Below are 27,269 nucleotides of genomic sequence, written 5' to 3'. Positions count from 1 at the left end.
GTTTCTGCCAAGCTGCTTTCCAGCTGGTTGAACTCCAGAATATATTGGTGCATGGGGCTGTTCTTCCCCAGGACTTCATACTTCTCTTTGTTGAACTTCATGAAGTTTTCATTGGCCCTTTTTGCCTGCCTTTCAAGGTCCTTCTGGGTGGCAGAATGACCCTCTGGCATATCAGCCACTCCTTCAGTTTCAGTTTCGTGTAATCAGCAAACTTGCTGAGGGTACACTCTGTCCTATCATCACCATAATTAATGATGATGTAAAATATAACTGGACCCAGTATTGACCACTGGGGTACACTGCTAGCTACTGACCTCCACATAGACTTTGCACCACTGATGACCCCCTCTGGGCCCAGCCATTCAGCCAGTTTTCAGTCCACATCACTGTATGCTTATCTAGCCCACACTTCAACAGCTCGTCTACTATCATCTTGGAAGAGACAGTGTCAAAGACTTTAATGAAGTCCAGGTAGGCAATATCCACTGCTCTCCCCTTATCTAGCAAGTCCATCATTTAATCACAGAAGTTTATTAGGTTGATCAATAGTGAGTTCCTCTTAGTGAAGCCATGCTCACTGTTCCTGATGAATCCTCATCTACAAGTGCCTGGAAGTAGATTCCAAGATTAGCTGCTCCATTACCTTCCTAGGCACTGAGGCAAGGCTGGCCAGCCTATAGTGCTCCAGGTCCTCCTTCTTGCCCTTTATGAAGACAGCAGTGACATTTGCTTTCCTCCAGTATTTGGGCACTTCTCCCGGTCACCTTTATCAATCAAAGATTATCAAGAGCAGGCTTGCAATGATATCTGCCAGCTCTCTCACCACTCGTGAGTGCATCCCATCAGGGTGCATGGACTTGCTTAGGCAGCAGGTACAGATTCAACTTGAATAACAAGTGATCGCGTCTTTACTAGCGATATGGAATTTTTGTTTGAATATAGATAATTAAGTCAGCTAATTGTATCAACAGGTCATGTTCTCTGCCTCCTCTCAAAACTCAATAATCTGGCATTTCCTGTTTAAATTTTGCATATTCTTAATTTTAAATTACTTGTCTAAATATTTTTTCCTTAAATGTCATAGTTATGAATAAATAACTAACATTTATCTAAGAAAATAATTGATTCCGCTTCCCACTTCATACTCCTGTTGTTCCATCTTCTCTGTGAACTTGTAATCTGCAAGCTAACTTGTGTGAATTGTTAAAAAGGAATGGCTGTACCCTGTCTTGGACATTAGGTGCTAGTGCAGCAGCTAGACAGGAGATGTGGTGATACAGAATTTGGGCAGGGTGCAGGCTGCTCAGTTCAGGCTTATGGTATCATCAGCACCTGAATGGAGTTTCCGCTTGGTGATGGCAGACATGGACACTTGGTGGATGAAGTGGGCTTGTTTGGTCATTTGAGCCACAGATGGGTTGGACAGGGGACTGAAGAGGCAGTAGGAGTTGTTACTGCAGCAGTCCTGTTAGAGAAAGTGGCTTGTCCTAGGGGAGCGTGTTCCTCCTCCCCAGGGAAGCTAACTTCAGGCAAAGTAGAAGTAAAACTCAGCTGTAAGCAGTTCTAAGTGGATACACTTTTCAGTATTTATGGCACAGAGAAACATAAATCTCTGGACTATTGTGCGTAAAAATAGGAAATTTGCAGACTGGCTGATATGAAATCGGATATTACCACAACATTTAAGCTTTATTTCAGGAAACTTTATGGAGGCTTCCTTCAAAAATGGTTCAGTGGAAGGCAAGGAAGGCCATTGTCATGCACATACAGATGTTTTCCATTTTTTAATGTAAATAAGGAGCATAAAATTATGTGAACGTTATATGAATCCAGCCATGAAAGAATACAGAAACAGCAGCATTATATTCTGTGTCATAAACAGGTGAGTTTGCCTGAAAATTGTTTGCAGCTCAGAAGTTGTTGTTACTACTTGTAAAAACAGACAAGAGTTTGGAAATGACAGAAGACAAGTAAGATTTAGAGCTAGTGGAAAAGGTATGTTTTCAAGGAAAACTTGGGCCAAAGAAAAGTCTCTTTTTCTGGCTGAACAGTTTCAAAGCACAGAATCCCTCAAACAGACCTAATAAAGAAGCCAGTGTCTCCTGTGCATCATTAAAATGAAGCAGTGTCTAAGAATGCAATAAATCATATCAGGTCATTGCACTAATGAACAGTTTGGGCCCAAAGTCTCATTAGTTTGTCTGCAGAAAGAGAAAACTAGTGAAACAGGAAAAGAACATTAAAAAGAAGCTCTTTGCTGGTACTGTCTTAAGCTTTTATTGTTGAAGGACACGCTTGTTAGCTAATTTCAGACCCATTAAAAAAGTAATCTGTATGGTGATTAGTAAACAGTGATAAGAGCAGAAAGCCCAAGTGAATAAAGTCATAAATACCTAAGTCCTTGGGATAACAGCCTGTAAAACTGTCAAAAAGCATTGCTTAAGTGACAAAAGATAGCCTTGGGTAACCACAAGCATCAGTGCTGTCAGCACTAATCCATATTCATATACGAAAGGCATATTTTTAGTTCCCTCTAAAGAGGGAAGTCTTTTCTTTTAATAATGTTCATTATGTTAAAAGCAGCTGTTTCCTCTGGATGTGCTCTCACCCCAGACTTCTCTAAGTTGAAACAGCTAGGTTTGTAATTTCCTTTACTTAACAGTGTTAATATTTATGCTAATCTATATTTCTTGGAATAAATTTCCAGACAGGGCCATTTAAAGAAATAATGTTAATTGTTTCAAGAGGCATTAAGAACCCTTTTAAAAAGAGAGTGGATGATCATTTGTGTTTCACTGGGACATTCTATGGCTCGACTTCTCTAAGTGATCTTGCTAAAGCAGAGCAGAGTTTTACCAGGAAGGTATTACAACAGTTTTATATGTATTCATATTCATTCCTTCTTGTGATCCCATCTCAATTCATTAATGTGAGAGAAAATGTTGACACAGAGGAATTTCACCTGTGTTTGCCTGTGTTATAATGCAAACAAGAACTTGCATTTTCCGTTTTTTTCATTTCCAGTAAACTGGTTCAAAAAGATGGTAGTGAAGTTTTAATAATGACAAATGTCTCTGTACCTGTGTGATGTTTTTTTCCTAGAATTTTAGCACTTCCTATTTTAAACTGAATATGATAGTCTTTTAGTGTTTTTGCTTTTTCAAAGGAATGGATTTCACATAAGTTAAACTTCATCTTGAAATGAGTAAAGGAAAAATACAGTTAATGCAGAAACCAGCATGTAATTTCTGCTGTAAAAAGCAGAAAGCGACAGATAAACCAGATGTTTAAGAGTAACTTGAAGCTAGAATACTGAAATTAGTTTCCAGAATGGTGATGTCTTTAAAGATTGCATTGACTTTTATTCTTCATTGGTGCAGTCTGTTCATGTTATCATGATTGTTTTACAGCTAGAAATCTTGTATTATTCTGCAGAAGTTCAGGCAGTTAAAAAAAAAAGAAAAGTTTTTTTTCCAGAATTAGTTGATTTTTGGAACAGTATTAAGTGACGCTGCAGTGTCCTTCAAAAAGGTCTGATGTGGGTGATCGTGTAAGAATCTCTCTTGTTACTTGGAAATGGGTCGTGCTGTTGGTTGGGTTGGGTTTTCTTGTGCACAACGATCAGGTCCAGAGTTTGTATTTTGTCTGTGTATCTGAGAGAACTGGAGGTGGTGTTGATTTGAGGAGAGCAGATGTTAATGATGTTTTTCTCAAGCATTCCATTGCCCAAATAGGCATTTCTTATTGTGAGAGAGGTGGTGAAAGGCTGTAAATCTGCCTGCTCGTTATAAAAGCCAACAATAGATTGGTTTATGGAGAAAAAACAACTGTTAGCCTTAGGTAGCCTGAGTTTTACAGTGACCGGATATTGCTGCCTTTATTTTTTGAGAACAATTTAGTTCAGTCTTAATCACAAGGGATATTGTGTAGGCAAGGAAAGTCGGAAAACTTTTGTTAGCCTAGATGACATGTCCCAATAGAACAGTTGTATAAAATTTAAAGCGTAAGCAGGTTTTCTTTTCAATAGTAAGTTTTTTTCCAGATCATTGTTTCTTAACTTGATTTTTGCCATTCCTTCTGTATGGATGCTTCTTTGTTGTTTTATGTTCCCTGTTAGCGTCCCCTGTGTCCACATACCAGATTTGTTCTTTGTCTTATGTAAACAGATGAATGTGCAAGTACATACTGGCACCCACACAGTTCAAGCCACTGAATCTAAGAAACAGCAAAAGTACATGGAGACATGCAACATGGCATCAGTAAGCAAGACTTATCAGTACAACCCTCTTAAGCCATAACCACTATGGAATATAACATAAGGAACATAACATAAGGAATTTTTAGATGAACTAGTAGGCCTTTCTCCGTGATTTTATAGAATTTTAGAGAGAAATTTATAAACTAAACAATAGTGAGAACAATGTATAAATCTATTTGTTAAACAAAATAAACTGTTTTAAATAATTCTGTTTTGAAAATCTAGTTCTCTTCTGTGATATGTAGGTGCCAGATAATTTCCTTGTGTAACAAGGCAATCTTTCTGGTTCAATGACTATCAGAATCTGTAGGATTTTAGTACCTATGGGAAGTGTTGGGATGAAGAGATATCCAATAACAGTAGAGAAGTTTATTTTGAATTCTCATCTTAAGACTTGTTTTCTAAGGAAGAAGAAAGAAAACTGTTTTCTGGCATTCAGTGTGATCCGCTGAGGTTTTCCTCTGTTTTTAGATTCTACTGCATCATTACTAATTTGGAAAATGTTGCAACTACAATATGAAAAGGACACAGGAGCTTTAGGCTTATTATAAACTCATTTAGGCTCTCATGTTGAGTAGGCTTCAAACAAAGCATTTAGAACTTCTTGTTAGGATATTTGCTTTAGTAAAGAACTAGACATGATGTAGTAGTGTGTAAGTATGTTAAGTGTGTAGCAATTTCTACGTTTGCCACACTGACACCTAAAATAAAGGTTTTATTTTATTTTATTTTATTATTCTGCTCCATAGTTCTTTTTTTCTTGTCAGCATACCTTAGGTAGCAACTAACAGTAAGAGTTTTAGGCAAAAATGTTTGTTACAATGTTGTTTATTTTCTTTTTTTTTTCCCTTTAAGTCTGAACAGCCCAGTCCTGCCAGTTCCAGCTCCAGTTCCAGTTCCAGTTTTACACCATCTCAAAACAGCAGACAACAAGGTACCAACAAAGGAAAAGAAACAAAAAAGGAATGTGTGAAATGAAGAGGCTAATAAAAACAGCACTGGTGGCATCTCACTACCACTTACCTGCTGTCTTTCACATCCGGAACTGGCCCAGTTTTTCTTTAGAGACTTTTCCTCTGGTCATTTTCAGATATACCTGTAAGGGCAAAATAAAAGGGGAGAAAAAGTGTATCCAAGAAAAGGGTGGGAAGGGTATGTGTTTTAAAGTGCTAAATACATGCCAGTCACTTAACCAATGGTGAACTTGAAAGAGCTTCTGTTTCTCGGGTTGTGCATTTGCACGCTTAGGTAATATGGCACCTGACTCCATCTGAAGCCTTGCTCAGAAAGGTGTGTCTTCCAATGGGAATCCCAAGGATCCATGTGTGTGGACGTTTTCAGTGGGCTGTGATCTACTATTGGGAAGTTTTGAGACCATACAGTATTTACTTTAGCTATGTGTTAGGGGAAGATGATGGTCAAACTTGAAGTTGACTTTAAATTTGCGTTTTGTTTTTCTGGATAATATTTATGGTTTACTTGGAACTCAGTAAAGAAATGTGTTTTTCTTCCCAGAGAACTTGCCAAGGCAGGTTTTCTGTAAATAAGGAGATTAATTCTACATGACCTATTAAACTACTTAGTTCCTTCTTGGGCTTTTTCTTTGGGTTTATAAGATTGTACAAGTGACACATTCTAAGTCAGCTTTTGTTTTGTTCTTTGGATGAGGACCTTTAAAAAAGCAGCTTTTTACTAATTACAGTTCCACTTGTTTTATCCATTTATATTACTCAATGGTAGACTTGATTTAAGGTTATGAAAATATGTTAGTGCCTCCGGGAGACAGTTTTCTTTTAAATACAACTGCACGTGATGTATATCTATCCTACTGCCTTTCCGTAGGTGACCAGTACTGATTTTCTGATGTGTTCTGGCAGCACTACTCCAGGTGAAAGAAAGCAAGAGCTGAAGTGAACTGTAGCTCGTGACTAGCTTCAGGCATTGAGTTTTTACCTAAAGCTAAACTGAGAACCTCTTTTTGCTTAAACCCCATTTTTGCTCTCATGAAAGCCTCATTAGTGGTCTCAACTGTCCATTACAAGCCAAAAGACTTGTACACTAATGCCTGCATCTGTTTTCTTGCTTGAGAGTAGGGAGGCTCTACAAATGGATCTGAACAGGCTGGATCAGTGGGCTGAGACCAAGAGGATGCCCATGGAACACAATAATCCCATGCATCACGACAGGCTTAGGAGAAGGCTAGAAAGCGACCTGGCAGAGGAGGACCTGAGGAGGGGGTGCTGGTTGACAGCCAACTGAGTATGAGCCCACAGTGTGCCCAGGTTGCCAAGAAAGCCAATAACATCTTGGCTTGTATCAGAAATGATGTGGTGAGCAGGACCAGGGAGGTGATTCTGTTGCTGTACTCTGCACTGGTAAGGCCATACCTTGAATGCTTTGTTCGATTTTGGGCCCCTCGCTACAAGAAGGGCATTGAGGTCCAGGAGCGTGTCCAGAGAAGAGCAACGAAGCTGATGAACGGGCTGGAGAACACGTTTTATGAGGGGTAGCTGAGGGAACTGGGCTTGTTTAGCCTAGAGGAAAGGAAGTTGAGGGGAGACCTTATCACTGTGTACAGCTACCTGAAAGGAGGTTGTAGCAAGGTGGGTGTTGGTCTCTTCTCACAAGTGATAGGTGATAGGACAAGAGGAAATGGCTTCAAGTTGAGCCAGGGGAGGTTCAGATGAGATATCAGGGAAAACTTCTTCACTGAAAGGGTTATTATGTATTGGAACAGGCTGCCCATGGAGGTGATTGGGTCACCATCCCTGGAGGAATTCAGAAGATAGGTAAGTGAAGTGCTCAGGGATATGGTTTAGTAGTGGACAGGTATAGTTGGACTCGATGTCAAAGGTCTTTTCCAACCAAGCTATTCTGTGATCTTATGTTGGGGATAATGTTGACATACCATTTTCTTCTGAGCAGCCTGCGTCCGTCCGTCCGTCCATCCATCCATCCATCCATCTCTTGTTGATCATATATAAGTCGTATCACAGACTGTCCTTCAGGGTTTTGTACCATCTTGGGAATAGGTGGGAGATTTTTTTTCCATCATGTGGACAACACTGAAGTGCAAGTGACATATACATCTCTTTTTTTTTTTTTGCCACAGTAAATAGCAATTACTGCTTCTTTCAGGGTATTCTTGTTAATTAAATTAATTCATTGCCCAGGCTGTGCATTTGTATGACAGTGGGATGAAGCACCAGGCATACTGTGGCATGTTCACACTGTATGTTGCGCTCTGGTCAGAAACCATGCTTTTTTGCTAACTATAAGTTACTTGCTAGGGCCATTGTTCTTTTTTTATTGTGTTAAAGTCCGGTGCTCATCAAGTGTTAGGAAAGCACAGTTTGAAGTTTTTTCACCTCTTTTTGCATAAGTAGTGGGCCAGGTTAAGGTTCTTCAAGTTCTTCCCCTTGGGCCTTACTCTGATATTTCTGTTTACTTACTAAGAACACTTACTCTTGGGCAGCTCCTAGTTTTCAGTTTCACCTTAGCTATTTTGACTGTTTAGGAGATAAAAGCTTCTCAAACCCTTAAAAAGGTTGTAACGGGATTTTAAATTAAGTGTTAGCAAGGAGCAGGAGATTATCAGTGACATCGCTATCAGTGCTTGAAACAAAAGACCTGAAAATTAGACTTAGGAAAGTCTATGGAAAAAGTTACCTTGCTGGGTGTAAAATGCCTGTTCAGAGTCTTGGACACGGTCTTACATTAAGTGAAAACTTGTCTGAATGACAGGTGACGGTGATGGATATCTCAGGAGTCCAAGTTCCTTTTTCTCCAAGAAAGAGGAATAAACTGGCAACTTGAGGCAAGACTGTCTAGTTGGTCCAGAACAGAGCAAGGGAGTATCAGAGGCTAAAATGACCCTCTGCTAAAGATATTTCTGCAAGAAATATGAGTAAGCTTACGCTTGGGAGACCAGGCTGTGTAGGGATCATGAGGAATGGTGCTGGTTTTCTTTCTGCTTCTATTTAAAAATAAAGTCAAAGATTGACTTTTGGGTGGCTTGCAAGCATAGGTAACAGTTTGCATGTTGTGGAGGTTCATGCTGGTGTTTTATGCAAGATTAGCTATTCATATGCCATACTAAATTTCATTACAAAATTAGGCTTTGAGTATTTTACTTCTCCTCCCACTGAACTTCTTTTCTCCTCTTTCATTAAGAGTAGGATGAAGTTTCCTTTTCATCTGTCCTTTACCGAGTATTTTCTATCATATTCTTTCTCTTGTACATTGTAGTGAGGAGATGAATGTGTTCTCAGAAACTGCTTTGGCCTGTGGAGTGGAGTGTGCCTCATTTGCCCTCAATGCAGACAAAGATGACCATCTTCATTAAGACTTTGATGGTGGTTGTTAGTGTCTTTGCCCAGTAAGGTGTAAGGAAACTAGCCTTTCTAGTCTAAGCCTAGACTGTGGAAATACTTGTGTTCTACCCTTTTATCTCTCTTGAAACATGGAATCCTTTGTGTATTTATCATATAATTCTTTTTTCTAATCCTATTACCTCAATTCATTTAGCTCCCTCTGCCATGTCTCTTATTCACGTACCTCAACTGTCAAGGGCCATTAAGAATATTTTCTAAAATATCAAAATGGCCAAATTCTTCCCCTGTCCTTGTTGCCTGTACAGCTGTCTGATCCACGAGGAATTTGCCCATCAGCACCATCTGGGCTTCTTCACAGCCAGTCTTAAGGTGTAAAAACAGAGGAGGGAAACCATTGATCTGAACATACCCAAACTGCACCAATTTACAGAAGTTCTAATGCAGCCTTAGTGGTGAATAATTCTCAGCATCAGCTTTGAAGTCATGCATGCAAAATGAGTCAAAATGCCTGTGACCTGAGCCTTTTGCTAGGTCTGGAATAATCCATAAAAGCATTCCTTCAATGAAAGGAATGTGTATCTTCTTTTCTAGCAGTGACTAGGAGCATCTGTCCTTAACTCTGTTTCTCCGTTAGTAAATAGGGAGTTGCAAGCCTTGTCTCCCTTTGAAAAACACTCTGAAGCTTGCTGCATTCAAATTAGTACTTCGTGTTTCCTATGCTGAAGGAATTATATAACCCTACTAGTAATAGCTGTCCCTGCAACCATTACTGTTGCTGCTTTGTCTCTTACCTTGGCTGTACTTCAGTTAAGTGCCCTGTAACATCAGTCTTGCTTTGTTCCCTTTTCTCATCTGCTTTTGCTGATTCTGATTTCAAGCAGCTGTAGTTTTACATTTCTGAGATATGTTAAACACATTCCTCATTATGTAACTTCTTTTACAGCAAAGTAAATTGAGTGAAATCAAACCGAAACCCTAAACTTAATGCAGTTTTGTGAGCAAGTCAAGCTTTGTACATTTTGTTAACTCAGAAAAAGTGATAGCATGGTGTTGCATGGGGATGATGCACTATTTATGTATGAACATTGGCAATGTGTTTATTTGACCTGAAACTGATCCTGAAATAAAGGGAACATCTCTAAATATATATATATAAAACAAGAAGACAAAGACTGTCTGGTCCAGTAGCAGTTAGTCAGAATGATTGTTAGACTTTACTTTTCAATACATGGATTAAACAAACCAATATGTTATTGCTGATCAGTATGTCCTTGTAGATCTTTACTTCCATATAATACCTTTGAGCAAGAAAAAAAGTGCTAGAACCCAGCAGTGCAAAAGAATCTTGCTTCTAATAACACATTTTACTTACTTCAGCTATGGTCCAGGGGGCCAGTCATGCAAACGCTTGAACATTTGAGTCACTTCACTGCCACGAGTAAATCTCTTGAAACTGAGTTGCTCACATGAATAAATGATTCATGGTTAAGTCCCTGCAGTATGAGCTCCTACTGCATTACTTGATTTGTTCAGTGTTTGAGAGTCTCCCCTCCCAACACTGTGTGGGGAGTATAGTTTTCTATTGCCTAGAAATCTCGGTGCATTGCCTGGAACATGGCAAAGTGAACTTCGTTTGTGAATTTTTTAAAGTAGCATGGCAAGCTGTAGGCAATCCAGTAGACGTCTGGAGTGCATTGAAGATAATTTCTCAACTCGGCTGGTAGACACCCCTACCCAAGGGTGTAATCTATCTGGACTTCTGTAAATCCTTTCAGACAGTCCCCCACAACATCCTTCTCTCTAAATTGGAGAGATATGGGTTTGACGGGTGGACTGTTTGGTGGATGAGGAATTGGTTGGATGGTCGCATTCAGAGAGTAATAGTCAATGGCTCAAAGTCCAGATGGAGATTGTGACAAGTGGTGTCCCTCAGGTCTGTACTGGAATTGGTGCGGTTTAATATCTTCAGTGATATTGACAGTGAGATCAAGTGCATCTGCAGCAAGTTTGCAGATGACACCAACCTGAGTGGTACAGTTGCCACACCGGAAGGACGGGATGTCATACAGAGGGACCTGGACAAGCTGGAGAAGTGGGCCTGTGCGAACCTCATGATGTTCAGCAAGGCCAAGTACATGGTCCTACACCTGAGTCTGGCCAAACCGTGGTTCTAATAAAGGATAGGGAGTGATGTGGTTGAGAGCAGCCCTGCAGAGAAGGACTTGGGGGTGCTGATTGATGAGAAGCTCAACATGAGCTGGCAACGTGTGCTCACAGCCCAGAAGGCCAACCGTATCCTGGGCTGCATCAAAAGAAGCGTGGCCAGCAGGTAAGGGGAGGTGATTCTGCCCCTCTGTTCCTCTCTTGTAAGACCTCATCTGGAGTATTGTGTCCAGTTCTGGAATCCACAACATAAGCAGTGTATGGAACTGTTGGAATGGGCCCAGAGGAGGGCTACAAAGATGATCACAGGGCTGGAGCACCTTCCATACAAGGAGAGGCTGTGAGAGTTGGGCCTGTTCAGCCTGGAGAAGAGAAGGCTCTGAGGAGATCTTACAGCAACCTTCCAGTGCCCGAAGGGGCCTACAAGAAAACTGTGGTGGGACTGTTTACAAAGGGTTGTAGTGATAGGACTAGGGGCAACGCGTATAGATTGGAAAGGGGCAGATTCAGACTAGACATAAGGAGGAAATTCTTTACAATGAGGGTGGTGAGGCACTGGCACAGGTTGCCCAGGGAAGTTGTGGGCAAGGTGTTCAAGGCCGGGTTCGATGGGGCCTTGAGCAGCCTGATCTAGTGGGAGGTGTCCCTGCCCATCGCAGTGGGGTTGGAGCTAACCAACCCAATCCATTCTATGATTTTGTTGTCTCTGTTCTTTCAGGTCCATTGAGATCAATAATGAAAGATCTGCATTCAGATGATAATGAAGATGAATCTGATGAAGCAGATGAGAATGACAATGATTCCGAGTTGGAACGGCCTGTAAATACAAGAGGAGGAAGCAGGAGTCACAGGTGAGTGTCTTGTGATTGTGAGTAGTCTGGTGTCCCAGACCTTATGCTTATTAGTGATGGGATGAGGTCTTAGGTTATCAAAGAGCGTTGAGTAGCAAACGGGCAGAGAATTCAGGCTGTTTTTAAAGCAAATGCATGCAAAAGGACATCAGAATTAGACGTTCCTAATGCAACTGTTTATGTACTTATCCGTATGGCTATGATGATCTTCATTCATTTGACATTCCTTGATTTCATGTCGTTGTGACTTCAGGAGAATAGTTGTAATTACTCTCTGGCATAAATGAGATAAAATTAAGTTCTTAATTGCCCTGTGAGCTATTCAATACGTGGTGTCTCACTTTTGAGATCTCTCTGCTTACCATTTTTAGATTAGGTTGTTAAATCAGAATCAGTGAAATTTGAATTCCAAGTAACTTCTGCATTGCATATGGTAGTAATGTGTAAAATGGTAGACAGAATGTAAAGCAAGCACTTGGCATAAATTACTTTTTAAAAAAATGGTTCCGCATCCTAGCTGCAACCTTAAGAGAGTGTTCCAAAAATTTTCTATTCTTTGAGCACCTTGAAGGTCCCTCTGAATGTTGATGAAGGATATGGTAATCCTGGAACAGCCTCTCTCAAAGCTTTTCATTGTGGATTCTTTACCTGATCAACAGAGTTTTGCTCTGAGTGTACAGGACTTGGGTGTTAGTGTCAGCTACTGCTTAAATGGGAAGGTAATAGGAAAATATTAATGAATGTCAGTTGCTTCCCTGGTGCATTTTAGCGGCTGGGATCAAGAACAAATAAATACAACTAGGAGTTTGGGAATTTGTTCATGTTGGTCATTGAATAAATTATCATCTCAAGCTCCACTTGTTTCTGAGTGTGAAGATTTTATTTCATTTTTTTAACAAAATCTTAAGCCGAATGTTTTTCTACCTTCTTTTTATCCCAAATACCTTATTTTCTTTTCCTTTCAACAAGTAAATATTCCCTGTTGTTTCTAAGTAAATGGAGGATGAGACTGACTAGTAACTGAGCTTTTTCATGTTACCTCTCTTGAAATACAAAGTTTTTAAGTATTAGCCAGGAGAAAGAGTGTTATTTATGATGAGTTACAAGGAACTTTTCAGTGAAGCACTTCTCAAAGTGGGAAGTGTAGCTGTTTGGAAAGCTTTTAGAAGAGTTAAAAAACGTCTGCACAAAACGTTTTCCTCATTCCCCATGGCTATGAACCAAAATACAGACTCACCCCAGGAATGTTGGGAAGAGTGGCTTAATGTTTTAAGTATTTTAACATTTCTGTAATGTTAGCTGCTGTTAACTGGACGTGTCATCTCAGTCAAGTGTAGACAGCCTCATTCTCCTTGCTGTGTGCAGAGTTTTTTCCAGAGTGTCAGATGCCTCTCTTCCTTGTGACCTTGACTAATGCTGGCTTGCTTAGCAAGGGGTCGTTCTTAGTGTCCTTCTCCAAAGTGCAAGCTTGGTTCACCCCTGTTGACAGTCGTTTGTCTGGAGGTGTAATACCTTGGCTCTGTTTTTCCATAGGGTTAGTCTGAGTGATGGCAGTGACAGTGACAGTAGTTCAGCTTCCTCACCACTACATCATGAATCAGCACCACCTTTACTGAAAACCAACAACAACCAGGTAAAGTCAGGATTCATAAATGCAGTCCTAGGGAGCCGGTATGACATTCTGTGTCTGCAACTGTGTAATACTGGCTATCGAGGTCTACCAGAAGAGAAATTTCAAAAGCTAAGCCCTGGATAACTGGACAAGCAAGTGCTCAGGAAGCAAAGCTAGAGCATGAATCTAAAATACAGTGGCTTTTTCAGTTTCACGTTTTATATGAGCTCTCTAAGAATTAATGCATAACATGAAGTGGAGAGGGTGTTGCAATTCATACCTTTTAGCCTTCTGTAATTTCCCAATGGAGGACATTTTAAGGACACTGGCGGGTACCTCAGCATCATTTTATGTCTGCAAAATCAGACTTCTTATACCACCAGAATACAAAAAGATACAAAAAAAGTGTTGAGGAAGCTTTAAATGACAAATTAATTATTTTTAAGGATTAATAATATCACCTTGTTCTGGTAACCCAGCTTTTTCTACTGTAAGCTACTTTGTTTCCTGAAACATATAAGTGTATGGATTAAAAAATGAAAAGCTCAGTTTTGAGTTTTGATTACATTTCCCCCAGATATTATATTCTTTGTGTTATTAACTGGAAGGAATTCTTCATATGTAGTTGTATCCAGTCATGCATTTAATTTTTACAGGATTTTATTTCTTTTCCAGATTTTAGAAGTGAAAAGTCCAATAAAGCAGAACAAGTCTGATAAACCAATAAAGAATGGGGATTGTGATAAGGTAAATGAGAATGAGGTAACAGTAAATAAGTCCAGAATGTGATACTAATGTATTTACTAAACACCAACCTTTGTTACAGAATGAAAATCTTAGTACATCTTTGCTTTGCTTCCTTTAGATGCAGATACTTCTCTTTCTTTCTGTAAAGATTTTTTCTTCTGTCTTGCTTTGAAAGTGTTTTTTCCTTTTTTTCAGTCTGTGTGGTGATTTGGCAAATGTCACCAGTCAGGAATCTGCCGTTGATTACTCATTTTGTCTCCTCTCAACCAGGAGTTTGTAGTGTGCTTCACAGATGAAGTGATAATTTTTGAGGAGGAGTGTTCACGGCTGTATTTGTAGCCAATAGATAATCAATTAGAAAATATATTTTCCAGATTCCTTTGGGGGCTTTGTGCTAGTGAGTGCCAGTGTGATCTAGCAAGTTAACTAGAATTATGTGAAGCAACGGTTACCGTGTAATACTGGGAAAGACAATTTTGTTTAAAATCGTGTCAGCTGACTATGGGTCAGACCTCTAAGTCTTTCTATAAGTAAACATAGTGCAACTTCCCAGTCTGCACAAGTTCTTCTGAAGGCTCATATTTTAAAGGTATTAGTGTTAACTTTGTGATAATGTGAGGCAGGAGACCAGATTTTTAGTATATGTTGATAGATTTTCAATGGCTGTATCCATATGGTTTTTGGTTTCTTAAGATGGGTGCTGTATATCTTTGTGCTTAAAACACAAAAAGGTTTCTGATGGCTGAGGCTGAAAAAGAAAGTTGATAACTGGGTGGAGAAGAGGGGCACGTTTGACATCCTAGGAAGGAGGACAGTGGAATTCACTATTGGATTAATCTTGCTTGATCTTTCTCCCCTTGTGTCTCTCTGTTGATACAGGAAATTAGTTGTGTAGCTTTAGAGAAAAAGAGGTATTTGATTGTCATAGAATCGTAGAATAGTTAGGGTTGGAAGGGACCTTAAAGTTCATCTAGTTCCAACTCCCCTACCATAGGCAGGGACATCCCACTAAGTCAGGCTGCCCAACACTCCATCCAGCCTGGTCTTGAACACCACCAGGGATAGGGCATTCACAGCCTCCCTGGGCATCCTGTTCCAGTGCCTCATCACTCTCATGGTGAAGGACTTTTTCCTAATGTCTAGTCTAAATCTGCCCCTCTCCAGTTTATACCCATTCCCCCTCATCCTATCACCACAAGCCTTTACAAATAGTACCTCCCCAGCTTTCCTGTGGGCCCCCTTCAGGTACTGGAAGGTTGCTATAAGGTCTCCTCGGAGCTTTCTCTTCTCCAGACTGAACAAGCTCAACTCTCTCAGCCTGTCCTCGTATGGATGGTGCTCCATCCCTTTGATCATCTTTGCAGCCTCCTCTGGACCCCTTCCAATAGCCCCATGTTCTTCTTATGTTGAGGATTCCAGAACTGGACACAGGACTCCACATGAGGTCTCACAGGAGAGGAATAAAGGGGCAGAATCACTTCCCTTGACCTGCTGGCCACGCTTCTTTTGATGCAGCCCAGGATATGGTTGGCCTTCTGGGCTGCGAGTGCACATTGCCAGCTCATGTTGAGCTTCTCATTGACCAGCACCCCTAAGTCCTTCTCTGCAGAGCTGCTCTCAATCATATCATCTCCCATTGTGTACTGAAAATGGGAATTGCACCAATCCAGGTGTAGGACCATGCACTTGGCCTTGTTGAACTTCATGAGGTTCTCAGAGGCCCACTTCTCCAGCTTGTCCAGGTCCCTCTGGATGACATCCTGTCCTTCCGATCTGGCAGCTGTACCATTCGGGTTGGTGTCATCTGCAAACTTGCTGCGGGTGCACTTGATCTCGCTGTCAATATCATTGATCAAGATATTAAACCGCACCGGTCCCAGTACGGACCCCTGAGGGACAACACTTGTCACGGATCTCCATCTGGACTTTGAGCCATTGACCACTACTCTTCAAGTATGACCATCCAACCAGTTTCTTATCCACTGTACTGTTCACCCATCAAATCCATATCTCTCCAATTTAGAGAGAAGGATGCTGCAGGGGACTGGGGTCAAAGGCTTTTCAGAAGTCTAGATAGACCACATCCATCGATTTACCCATGTCTACTGCTGCAGTTACCCCATCATAGAAAGCCACTAAATTGGTCATGCAGGATTTGTCTCTGGTGAAGCTGCGCTGGCTGCTTTTTATCACCTCCATGTCTTCCATATGCTTTAGCATGGCTTCTAGGAGGATCTGTTCCTTGATCTTTCCAGGCACAGAGGTGAGGCTGAGAGGCTGGTAGTTCTCAGGATTGGCTTTTCTACCCTTTTTAAAAATGGGCACAACGTTACCCTTCTTCCAGTCACAGGGACTTCTCCTGACTGCTGTGACTTTTCAAATATCATGGAGAGTGGCTTGGCAGCCACTTCTGCCAATTCCCTCAGGACTCTTGGATGCATCTCATCATCTCCCATAGACTTATATATGTTCAGGTTCCTCAGGCATTAGCAAACCTGATCCTCCTCTACAGTGGAAGGGGGTTTACCACCCCCCCCCCCCCCAGTCACCATCTTGCTGTCCCATGACCCAGGAGTGGTGAGGAGAGCAGTTGTCAGTGAAGGATGAGGCAAAAAAGATAAGTACCTCAGCGTTTTCCTTTCCCAGTTGATGGGAGATCACCTTTTCCAGCCATCAGTGGAGGTACGTCTTTAACTTTCCTTTTCTGATTGACGTACCTGTAGAAGCCCTTGTTTTAGTCTTCACTTACCTCGCCAAATTCAGCTCCAGCTGCACCTTGGCCTTCCTGACCCCGTCCCTACAGAACTGGGCAGCGTCCCTAGACTCTTCCCAGATACCCTGTCCCCTGCTTGCACTGCTTGTGCAGTTCTCTCTTCTTCTCTAGTTTAGCCAGCAGATCTCAACTGAAGCCACACCAGTCTCTTCCCTTTCCTGCCTGAAAAAGCTGTTATATTTGGGCTCTAAGTGGAAAGACCACTTGTGAGCCATTGGGTTTGGGCCCTAAGTGGAAGGGTGAGAGATGTTTTTTAAAGATGCTGTTTTGGCATCTCCAGTCCGAGACCTTTTTTTGCTGCAGTTGAGATATAGAGATTACTCTCTACAGTGAAGAACTACCTGATGAGATTTTCAGTGGCATGAAGTATCTAAGAAAACCCACAAAAACTTACACTTGGGTTGTATTAAGCTAGAGAAAGCCAGATTGCTAAATAAGAAAATTTAGCTTAAAGAATATTTAAAATAAAATTTCAATTTGTATTGTTTTTTAAGACATCTGAAGTTTTTAAATACATAGCTATGACTTAATTAACAAGTTGTTTATTGGGGGGCGGGGAATTTGTTTCTAGGCATACCTCGATGAACTAGTAGAACTCCACAGAAGATTGATGACATTGAGAGAGAGACATGTACTGCAGCAGGTGAGGGGCATTTTCATGCAATATCGCAGTGTGCTCATTGAAACTATGAAGTCACATCTGGTTTTTTTTTCCCCTTCATCTGAAACTCTATAATAAGTTTTAATAACCTTCAAGCCTGCACTGAAAGCCCGTTTTCACTTTCAGTGCAGCTTAGGGAATTTTTAAGCATACATTAAATTGTGTTGTCATTCTAAATGACAAATGAAAAAAAATGCCTGTCTAAGCTAAGTTTTTCACTAATTGATTGTTATGTTTCTCAATATACTGTATGAATAATTATGAAAACAGCATGGGAGAATGGATACAGCTGTGAACCATGACTTGATGAAAATTTTGTTGCTTATTTCTGAAAATTAACAGGGTTTTATCAGGAAAAAATAAATATGTTTTCTGTGGCAAGGAGAAAACAGAATTCAAAGCAAAACTCACTTTAGGCATAATGACAATATATTCATTGAGTATTCTTAGGTTATGGAAGGAGTAAAATAAGGAAATGTGCAAACCAATAAGGCTCCAAATTTATTGAAAAGTTATATAATAGTAAGAACAAGAATAGTGTTTTTTGGTTTGGGCAGCATTGTCAGGTACTATTGGATTACAACTTGTGGTGATTAAACAACAAACGTTGTTAACAGAGCAGATATAATAGTAGAACAGATGGTTTTATTCTGTTTAGCACAATTATGTGCCAATTGTGAGGTAAAGACACAAGTTCTTACCACTTCTAAATGGTCACAATCACTCATCAAACTTCTCAACAAACACTTGGTTAAGTATGTTAAAAATACTTTGTAAGCCCTAGCATTAATCTGTTTATTAGTTCAGGCTTCATATTTTGATAGGAAAATAATTGACAGGTCAGTGAAAAGGAAGACCTTGGTTAAGGATATTCTTAGTTAGAGAGGAATTCTGATAACTTTGTTAGATTTCCTAAGTTACAATACACAACGATGCATATTGATTATGCTTCGTATTTAATGTATTGTTGTTTCTTAGGTTCCCTTTTGTCTACAAAGGGAACCAAAGCACACTTTCAGAATGGTGGAAGAGGCAAATTTTTATCTCCATTGGGAAATTACAGAAGGCTAAAAGGTATGAATTGCAAAACCCTCTCCACTTCATGTTATGCATTAATTCTTAGAGAGCTCATGTAAAACGTGAACCTGAAAAAGCCACTGTATTTTAGATTCACGCTCTAGCTTTGCTTCCTGAGCACTTGCTTGTCCAGTTATCCAGGGCTTAGCTTTTGAAATTTCTCTTCTGGTAGACCTCGATAGCCAGTATTACACAGTTAACAACTGTAAGTACAGTACTGAACCACTGTCCTAGCCTCGCACTAGGCTTGCACTTGTTTTTCTCTTTCAGCATTTCACATGAAGCCATCTGTGCCCTGTGATTAGCAGCTGTCAGTACAGACCCACTGAAAGCTGGATTTATGGCTGGACTGTGCAAAGCTGGGACAGTTGTACCATTCTGTACTGATAGGTGGTAACTAAATAATACTTGCTACAGAAGTCTACCAGAATAGAGTGGAAGAGGCAAGTTACTTACCAGGTGTGTGTCAGCAGCAAATGCTCTGTGTTGTTACAAAAAAAAAAACATGGTTTAGTTTTAAAGGTTTTAATCCCCTAATAGTCTGCAATTCATTTAGTTCATATGATTTATCCCTGAACAGAAATATGTTTGCAATGCTGAATTAGTGCTTCTCTGCATTACAAATAACTGTCATCCCATCTTAACTGTCCTTTCTGCTTTGCAGCTGTGTAATTAATTTCAAATACTTCCCATGAGCACAGAAATTAAAGACTACAGAGCTCAGAAAGTTTTTAGGAATGAGTGTGAAACTGGTAAACCAAGAATTACAAGTTTATAGAGACTATAGGAAGTATCAAGGTCAGGAGACCAGGGGGTAAAACTGGGGAAAAATATATGTTTGAGAACGTGGCCTTTTCCCAAGGAAGGCATTTCTATTTGAGACATTTTGTTAAATGAAGCTGAAATAAATTAACAAAAAAGAGGGATAAGGCAGGAAAGATGTGATTCTGAGTTGCAGGTGCCTTGGTAGGTTGCTAAGTTATCCTGATGTTAAATGCAAGTTATAACTTTGTATCTTAAATGATACTTGCATACTTATGAGAAGGCAGCAAAAAAGAACAATTGACCAAGAAATCAGTCCTGTGAGAATCGCGTGAGCATTCTTTATGTGATTATTAGACCATGGATAGACAGCAATTGGACTGAAATGATGTTTTTAAAAGAAATTTCTCTCCCAAGTTTTTCACCTTAAAGACAGCGTTTGGGATTTGCAGTGATGTCTGTTTGTTGTGTTTGTTTTGGTTTTTTTATAAACTGTCATTTCTAGTGAAATGGTGATAAATGAATCTGCAATTGTACGTTATTGCTGCATGTCCCATGTATTCAAATTTGGCTGGGTAAAGCTGAGTTCTTAACTCTGCATTTTCAGTACATATGATGTTACCAGGACCCCATGAAAGGCAGCAAGATTTCTAGTAGGACTTTGCATCTTACTTTGAGGCATCAGAAGTCATATCTTCAGCTGGTGAAAAATGTCCATAATGCCAGCGGACTAGACAGAACAGGCATAAGGAGGAACCGAGAGTAGGAGCACTGGTGAAAACTGCATTGCTTGTGTCCATAAGTTGGTGAACTTCAGATGGCAACTATCTTCTGAGAGTTTCTGCAAGGAGCAGCTTGCAGGTCTGGAAACCATCAAATGGCCTAAACCCCTCCATAAGTTGAAAAATGACCATGTCGTTAGTTGCACTTTAGCTTCCTTAAACATAAGCACTCATTTGGCTGTTTAAAGGCAGATAAATAGTTGGACTATGATGGAAATTGATGAAACTGAGCTGGAGAGGCATCATGTAAATGGACATGTACTTTACAGCAGATAAACAAAGCTTACTATCGCAGGAATAAATGAGATGTTTTTGGTTTTTGCAGGATGAGCTCTTGGAATAAAACATTTTAGTGCTGTGTTTTTAATATTATAGCTGTCGGGCTTTCTGGCAACTAATCTCAACCTTTTATTTTTCAAGTATTTCTGAATAGCATAAGGTTGTGTATGCTAATACTGTGTGTCATGAATTCCTGTTTGACACACAAGCTAATGATTTTCATGGAGCTATCTGGGTTTATCTTTATACACTTTCATACATCCATTACAGCTTTTGTGGTTCTGACTTACCAGGTGCCCTCACATAATGGCTATATTTCTTGAGGGGTGAATGTGAACGTTTAAAATATGTCCCTTGGCCTAGAGCTAAATAGCCCAAAGAAGAATTTGATCAATAAAGTGCTTATAATGATTTTTTTTAAAAAAAAAATACAATGCTGTTTAGAAACACCTATGTTAACAGTTTCCTGTAATGTTTGTTCCTAGAATCATAATTGCTGTTGGGTTTGTGAGGGGTGATGCTCTTCCACCATAGTGCAAGGAAGTATTAGACAGAATTTCAGCATAGCTACATCTTCCTAGCTTCAGCTTTTGTAAACTTTTTGTACAGCCACTTATTTATCACACAGTGGATATTTGGATACCAAACCTGAGTTTAGATTACTGACTTTACAAAAGGACACTGGATTGACTCCTTAGGTTCTTTCTTAGATGAGACTCAACAGAGTGCCAAAGACGAGCATGAGAAATCTCCTTTTCAGTACACGATGGGGGATGACATGCTTGAGAGCAGCCCTGCAGAGAAGGCCTTGCGGGTGCTGGTCAATGAGAAGCTCAACATGAGCCGGCGATGTACGCTTGCAGCCCAGAAGGCCAACGGTATTGTGGGCTGCATCAAAAGAAGCGTGGCCAGCAGGTCAAGGGAAGTGATTCTGCCCCTCTATTCCTCTCTTGTAAGACCTCATGTGGAGTCCTGTGTCCAGTTCTGGAATCCTCAACATAAGAAAGATGTGGAGCTGTTGGAATAGGTCCAGAGGAGGCATCGAGGCTGAGATAGTTGGGCCTGTTCAGCCTGGAGAAAAGAAGGCTCCGAGGAGATCTTATAGCAACTTTCTAGTACCTGAAGGGGGCCCACAGGAAAGCTGGGGAGGGACTATTTGTAAAGGCTTGTGGTGATAGGATGAGGGGGAATGGGTGTAAACTGGAGAGGGGCAGATTTAGACTGGACATTAGGAAGAATTTCTTCACCATGAGAGTGGTGAGACATTGGAACAGGTTTCCCAGGGAAGCTGTGGATGCCCCATCCCTGGTGGTGTTCAAGGCCAGGCTGGATGGGGCCTTGGGCAGCCTTATCTAGTGGGATGTCCCTGCCCATGGCAGGGGGGTTGGAACTGGATGATCTTTAAGGTCCCTTCCAACCCTATCTGTTCTATGATACTACGAAATCCTACATGTCTAGGTTTCCTACTGGTAACAATCAGTTTTGTTGCGTTTGATTTTACTTTTCTCGCGTGTTAACTGCAGAACAGTAGGAGATGAGAGAGTGGAATTACAGTCAGAGTAATAAAGCTCAAACAAGCAAGGACTATCTAGCAGCAGCATTTCAGTGCGGGTATATGTGGAAGTCATAGAACTAAATGGCTTTCTAATTGAAGGATGCAAACGGGACATTGAGGCCTAGCCTGTGGGCTGCAGAACGAATGGTTGGAAAGCCTGAGCAGAATAGCAGTATTTTGTCAGTGCATGACACTGCCTGAAGGTCTGCTTCAGAGTGGAGTGCCTTTCTGTGTGCTCTCTTGAGATGTCTGTGTCTTGGAATTAAATGGCACAGAAGAGATTCATAGCCACAGCGTGTTTTTACTGTGTTAGTGCTATATGACAAATAATGCTTTGGCTTTCTAAGGTGCTGAATTTTATTTTTAGGAAGGTGGACATCCCAAACTTACCATATCTGGAGTTATAGTTGTTATAGTAATTCAGTGTTGTGTATAGCCACTCTTAAAAAATGTAAACTGTCATTCAGACACTGAAAATGTCAAAACTGCAGAAAAATACAAGTGAGATATGTGCTGTTGGTTTTGGAGAAATATGGAATGGTTCAGGCTGAAAAAAGACCTCTGGAGTTCAGCTGGTCTGACCCTTCCCCTGTTCAAGCAAGGTCATGTAGACGCTGTTGCCAGGACCAAGTCAGGTGGCTTTTGAATGCCTGCACAAGTGTGTGGTCATCCTCACTGAACAAGAGTGTCTCTTGATATTTAGTCAACCTCCTGTGTTTCAGTTTGTGCTATTGCCTCTGGTCCTGTCACTGAGCACCACTGAAAAGACCTTGGTTCTGTCTTCTTTAAACCCTCCCATCAGGTGTAAGTACACACTGCTAAGATACACCCTGAGTCTTCTCCAGGCTGAAGAGTCCCTGCTTTCTCAGCCTTTCCTCATAGGAGATATGTTTTAGTCCTTGTTCTACTCAAAACTCCTAGCAGCTCTTCTGTTTCCTGTTCGAATGAAAGCTGTGATTATAGACTAGTCACTAGAAGAAGTGATCTTATGCCACTAGTAGGAACCTTTCATACTCAGTTTTGTTTAAAAAAAATCGTTTAAGTCTATGATACAAGAAATCACTTTTCTGTAGTGTAGTTTGTGAACAGTTGATGTGAGAGCTCTTGAATACATTTTTTTGTTTGATATGAACTAGATTCTATAAGGATTTAGTTCTTTCCCTTGCTTGCACAAAGACTTACGCCAATTATTTTCAAAGGTAATGTGCTTAGCAGCTATGCGCTGCTACGTAAATATTCCAGAGATCCACCTGTGCTGTTTTGTTTTTTTTTCTTTTCATTTGGGCTTGGGGTGGGTGTTGCTCTATTCTCAATGGTAGTGTTTGCTGGAACAGCAATGAGTAGGCTGGTGTTACAGTTGATGATGTTCTAAAAAAACCTGAGGTACTATAGTTCGGACCATAGTTCACTTCAGAAGGCAAGTGACCAGTAATGATAATGCTATAATCTGCAAGAATTGGTGCAATTAGACTTGTTTTATGCCTTTCATATGATACTTTGTGGCATGTTAATACATTCAGTGGGCATGTAAAACTGCTGAAATTTTCAACTGCATCTTTTATTTCTTTTCAGATAGTAAATCTTATAGAAGAAACTGGACACTTTCATATCACAAATACAACCTTTGACTTTGATCTTTGTTCACTGGACAAAACAACAGTCCGTAAACTACAGAGTTATCTGGAAAATTCTGGAACCTCTTGAGGATTCAGCTTCTGGCTGTGTCAAAAACTGTTCATTAAATGAAACATTGAAAACGATGGGGGATAAAACAAAACAACCTTGTTCAGCTTTATTTTTCCTTAAACCCAGTCATTATCTCTTGAAAAGGGAGAGGAGAAGTGACAAGACTCAGAGAACCACTCTTCTCAAAAACAAAATGCTCTGGAAAAGTTTGCCTGGATAGTCTTGAAAAACAAACATGCAAAACCAAACAAAAATACTTGGTCTTAATGAATGTGTATGGTATCGTGTATCTCTCTATGTGGTGTTCCAATCCACAAGATGAATGCATGTTCAACACACTGCCTTATTACATAACTGATCTATTTATTATTGCGTACATGTATTCTAAAGTCAATGAGTCATTGAGTGGCACTACCAGATGTTGCAAGTAGTGGGATTCTATGCGTGTTCTTTTGATGCATAACTATGGCAAGCCTAGTAGCTTTATTCATGTTAAAATGCCACTTCTTGCTATCTTTCTCTAGTCACTTAAAACACTACCATCTTGTTTCCACTTCTGCAGTTCCAAGAAACAAGATACAAAGTTGGGGGCCAAACAGTGGTCATATATTTTATTTCCTGCCTGCTACAGGGGGTTGGACCACAGCAGGTTGGACCACAGGTCCTTGAATCTATCCATTTATTGGTCTTGACCATGGTAGAAAATGCACCGAATAGGGTCATTTGACTTGCTGTCTAGCCTTAGTGAGTAAACCAGTAGGACTTCTAACAAAAAATGTTACATATGCTGTCCCAAATCCAGCATCTTTTGCAGTCTACATTCTTGTGTCTGTTCTAGTGTTATACAATTAAATATATATATGAGTGAAGGTGTTCTGCAGGATCGTCATAAAAGAAGAAATACTGGTCCTGTCTTCTAAGGAAATGTAGAAAATTCATAATTTGGAACTATTTATTACTATGAGTTTCAGCACTCCTTTGCTACCAGTGTGTGACTCACTTCTATCATAGAACTATTTGCATAATGTTTGGTTTGTTCATATAGCATGTGGTCCGCTTAGTTTGTTTTGGGGGTTTTGTTTCTGATTTTATTGGGTTTTTTTAATAACTACTTAATTAAAACCCTTTGAAAACAAATGCTGTTCTACAGTTACATGTTGGAGTAAATACCATTATGATGTATCATTTGTATGTGTGAATACACATGTACACCAGTTGTGTGTATGTGTATACACACACATATGTTTTTATCCTTTCCAGGTTTTGGTATAAGTTCAGTAACCTGCTTGTATTTCTAGAAGGATTTGTTTTCTATAAAATTCAGTATTCTTTCATAACATACATTATTCCTTAAAAGCAGGATCCTTGTTTATGCATGATCAAATGAGAGGATATGTACTCAGTTTCACGTCAAAGCTTCATGCTCTCATATTGCTGATGATTTCTTGATAAAATCATCATCCTTCTGTTCAAAATCAAATTCCCCAATTAATATAAAAGAGAATTTTAGAAGTACTTCTGGATTCAAAGATTTATTAAGGTCTCCCAGCCTTAAAAAAGGTATCTTGTTTCTGAACAGGCCAGTATGTTATGTGTATGCTTATCTGCCACTTGTAGTCTGTATGTGTAGAGCTGAACACTACTGTCAATATGACTTACTGTTTCATGCGCCAAGTTTGTGCAGCACTGTAAAACTAAATTCCTATTGGGGTTATTTCTTATTCAGATTGTAAATCTTAATGCTGTTTCTTTAAGTCCAAAGAATATGTTACGCTTTACTCTTCTTGAGAGGGTGGGATACAGATTGGGTTAGTGGGCTTTTTTCTTATTTAAAATGTTGTTTGACCACACTCTGTAGGGATTCCTTCTCAGGCTTCCCAAGAATAAGTGTACCTTTTCAGTAATGTTATGACTCTTACGACGATTGGCATGAAGCATACTTGAAGCGCTGTTGTTCTTTTAAGTCTATGTCTTAATGTGCAATTGGAGAGAGGGGAGAAGAGTAGGAGTGTAATTTTAAAGTTACTTTTGTCATAAGGGAGGTGAAGGCGGGGAGGGTGAAGGGGTGCATGTGAAGGGGATACACTTCGATTTTTATTGATTATTTTGTATGAAAATGTTTGGAAATCTAAAAGCAATCTTAAAAACTTTTGATCTGCTAGTGTGTCTTCAACTTCCTATCTTTTACTTACACCAGATACATATTGAATTTTGTCCATTTTAACTTTTCTAAATTTTGTGGTAAAACCCCATTGAGTTTCAGGAGGGGATGAATCCCATGATACTTCTAGTATGACTATTGCACTGTTTTTTCAGAAATGGTGAAATTAATCGTGTTATCCTTAAAATACCAGATAAGCGTTATTATATGATGAGAACGGGGTGGAAGAAAAGAGCAAATAGGACAATAGGCATAAAAGGGATGTGACAGCAAGTACAGTATCAAATTAGTGCTGAATTTCATACAAATCATGGGTCATCCTTAAACTCTTGAATTTTTTAATTCAATGGGAGAAGGGAGAAAATAGACTGCAGTTGCTTGCGCTTGTTGACTTTTTCAAAAAATTCTGATAGAATGAGTTATTGTTGATTTAAATAAAAAAATAGCCATTTTCATTTAATTTTGTATGCAGAAACAAAATAAATCCTTGTTTTCTTTATTTCAGACATTCATATTTCTCTTAAAGAAAATGTAATGATACCCTTCCAAGTCTTTAACATGTGTGAGCAATGATCTTTGGGATGGGTTAAGGTGTGTTGGCAATAAATATTTTTGGCCTTTACATGACGCTGTTCCATGTGAGAATTTGGATTAATTAATTGTGGTGACCAGACTGAAGTTAGCAGTATGGTGCAGTATGTGAAAAAATAATTTTCAGAATAAGTGACTCATTGTCACTAGAGCTGTTGTTGTATCCAATAGTAAGGACAGTTTTCATCTCACTGCTAACTTTTCACCTCAGGAAGTGGATGTCCAGTTGGGTAAACAAATTCTAATAACTTTTTAGAAATTTGAACCCACTGAGTGGCCTTATAGAAATTTCATTACCATCTAGATTTGAAGGCCATATTAGTCCATACCAAAGAGAGAAAGAGCCAGATTGGAGAAAGGAGCATCCACGGAGCTGAGGAGTGTCTTCCAAGGTAAAATAAAACACATGCTCAGATTTCATGCTTTGAATCATAAGAAATGGTTAATCATTCCTCTTTCTCTTCGTTGGTTGGGTGTTTTTAGGTTAAGTCTGTCCTTTGATTTCAGAAGCAGGTTTCACAGAGTAAACTGCGTTTGGAGACCCCAGTATATTTCTGTTTAAGTTTCCTTTGGTCTGGAGGAAGGAAATTACAATTTCTTGGCTTTTACCTGACCTGTTGTCCTTCTTTCCCGTTCTAAGTGAAATACAGTATGTTAGCAATCTGATTTGGCTACTTGGTAAGTATCATCTGGTTTTCTTAGGAGCTATACTAATGTTTTGGGGGGTCTTTGAAACGAGCATTTAATTTCAAGACCCATTACTTATTTACTTTATAAAATTAATAGGAAAGCTGTAGAATGGTCTGAAGAGAAAACTACACTGTTCAGTTGTTGTATGCATTATTTTACTCCAGATACTGCTGTGATGGTAGGATGCTTGTTTTCCTTCATACTGTGCTCTTCTGCTTCATATCCCATCTTCTATAATATCACTTGCAGTTTAGTGGCAAAGAGGGTATCTTTTAGAAAACTTTTGC

At 39.8% G+C, this 27,269-nt stretch overlaps 1 protein-coding gene across 3 annotated transcripts in view; it reads left to right on the top strand.

Moving 5' to 3' along the window:
- The window catches only part of MLLT3 (MLLT3 super elongation complex subunit), a 118,871-nt gene extending 92,525 nt beyond the window's left edge, over positions 1-26,346 (top strand). The window contains exons 8-13 of one of the 3 annotated variants that reach the window (XM_054055029.1): positions 5,114-5,192; positions 11,474-11,606; positions 13,140-13,239; positions 13,894-13,965; positions 17,310-17,381; positions 23,427-26,346. In XM_054055029.1, coding sequence (XP_053911004.1) covers positions 5,114-5,192; positions 11,474-11,606; positions 13,140-13,239; positions 13,894-13,965; positions 17,310-17,381; positions 23,427-23,558 — 588 coding nt within the window. In that variant the 3' untranslated portion in view covers positions 23,559-26,346. The remainder of the gene's footprint in view (positions 1-5,113; positions 5,193-11,473; positions 11,607-13,139; positions 13,240-13,893; positions 13,966-17,309; positions 17,382-23,426) is intronic. The other 2 variants (XM_054055030.1, XM_054055031.1) reach the window with 2 other exon arrangements.
- The last annotated feature ends 923 nt before the right edge of the window (positions 26,347-27,269 follow it).

The sequence above is a fragment of the Cuculus canorus genome, chromosome Z (assembly GCF_017976375.1).
Source record: "Cuculus canorus isolate bCucCan1 chromosome Z, bCucCan1.pri, whole genome shotgun sequence".
Classification (NCBI taxonomy): Eukaryota; Metazoa; Chordata; class Aves; order Cuculiformes; family Cuculidae; genus Cuculus; species Cuculus canorus.
Note: the sequence above shows the minus strand (reverse complement) of the source record. Positions and strands in the feature narration are given on the sequence as shown.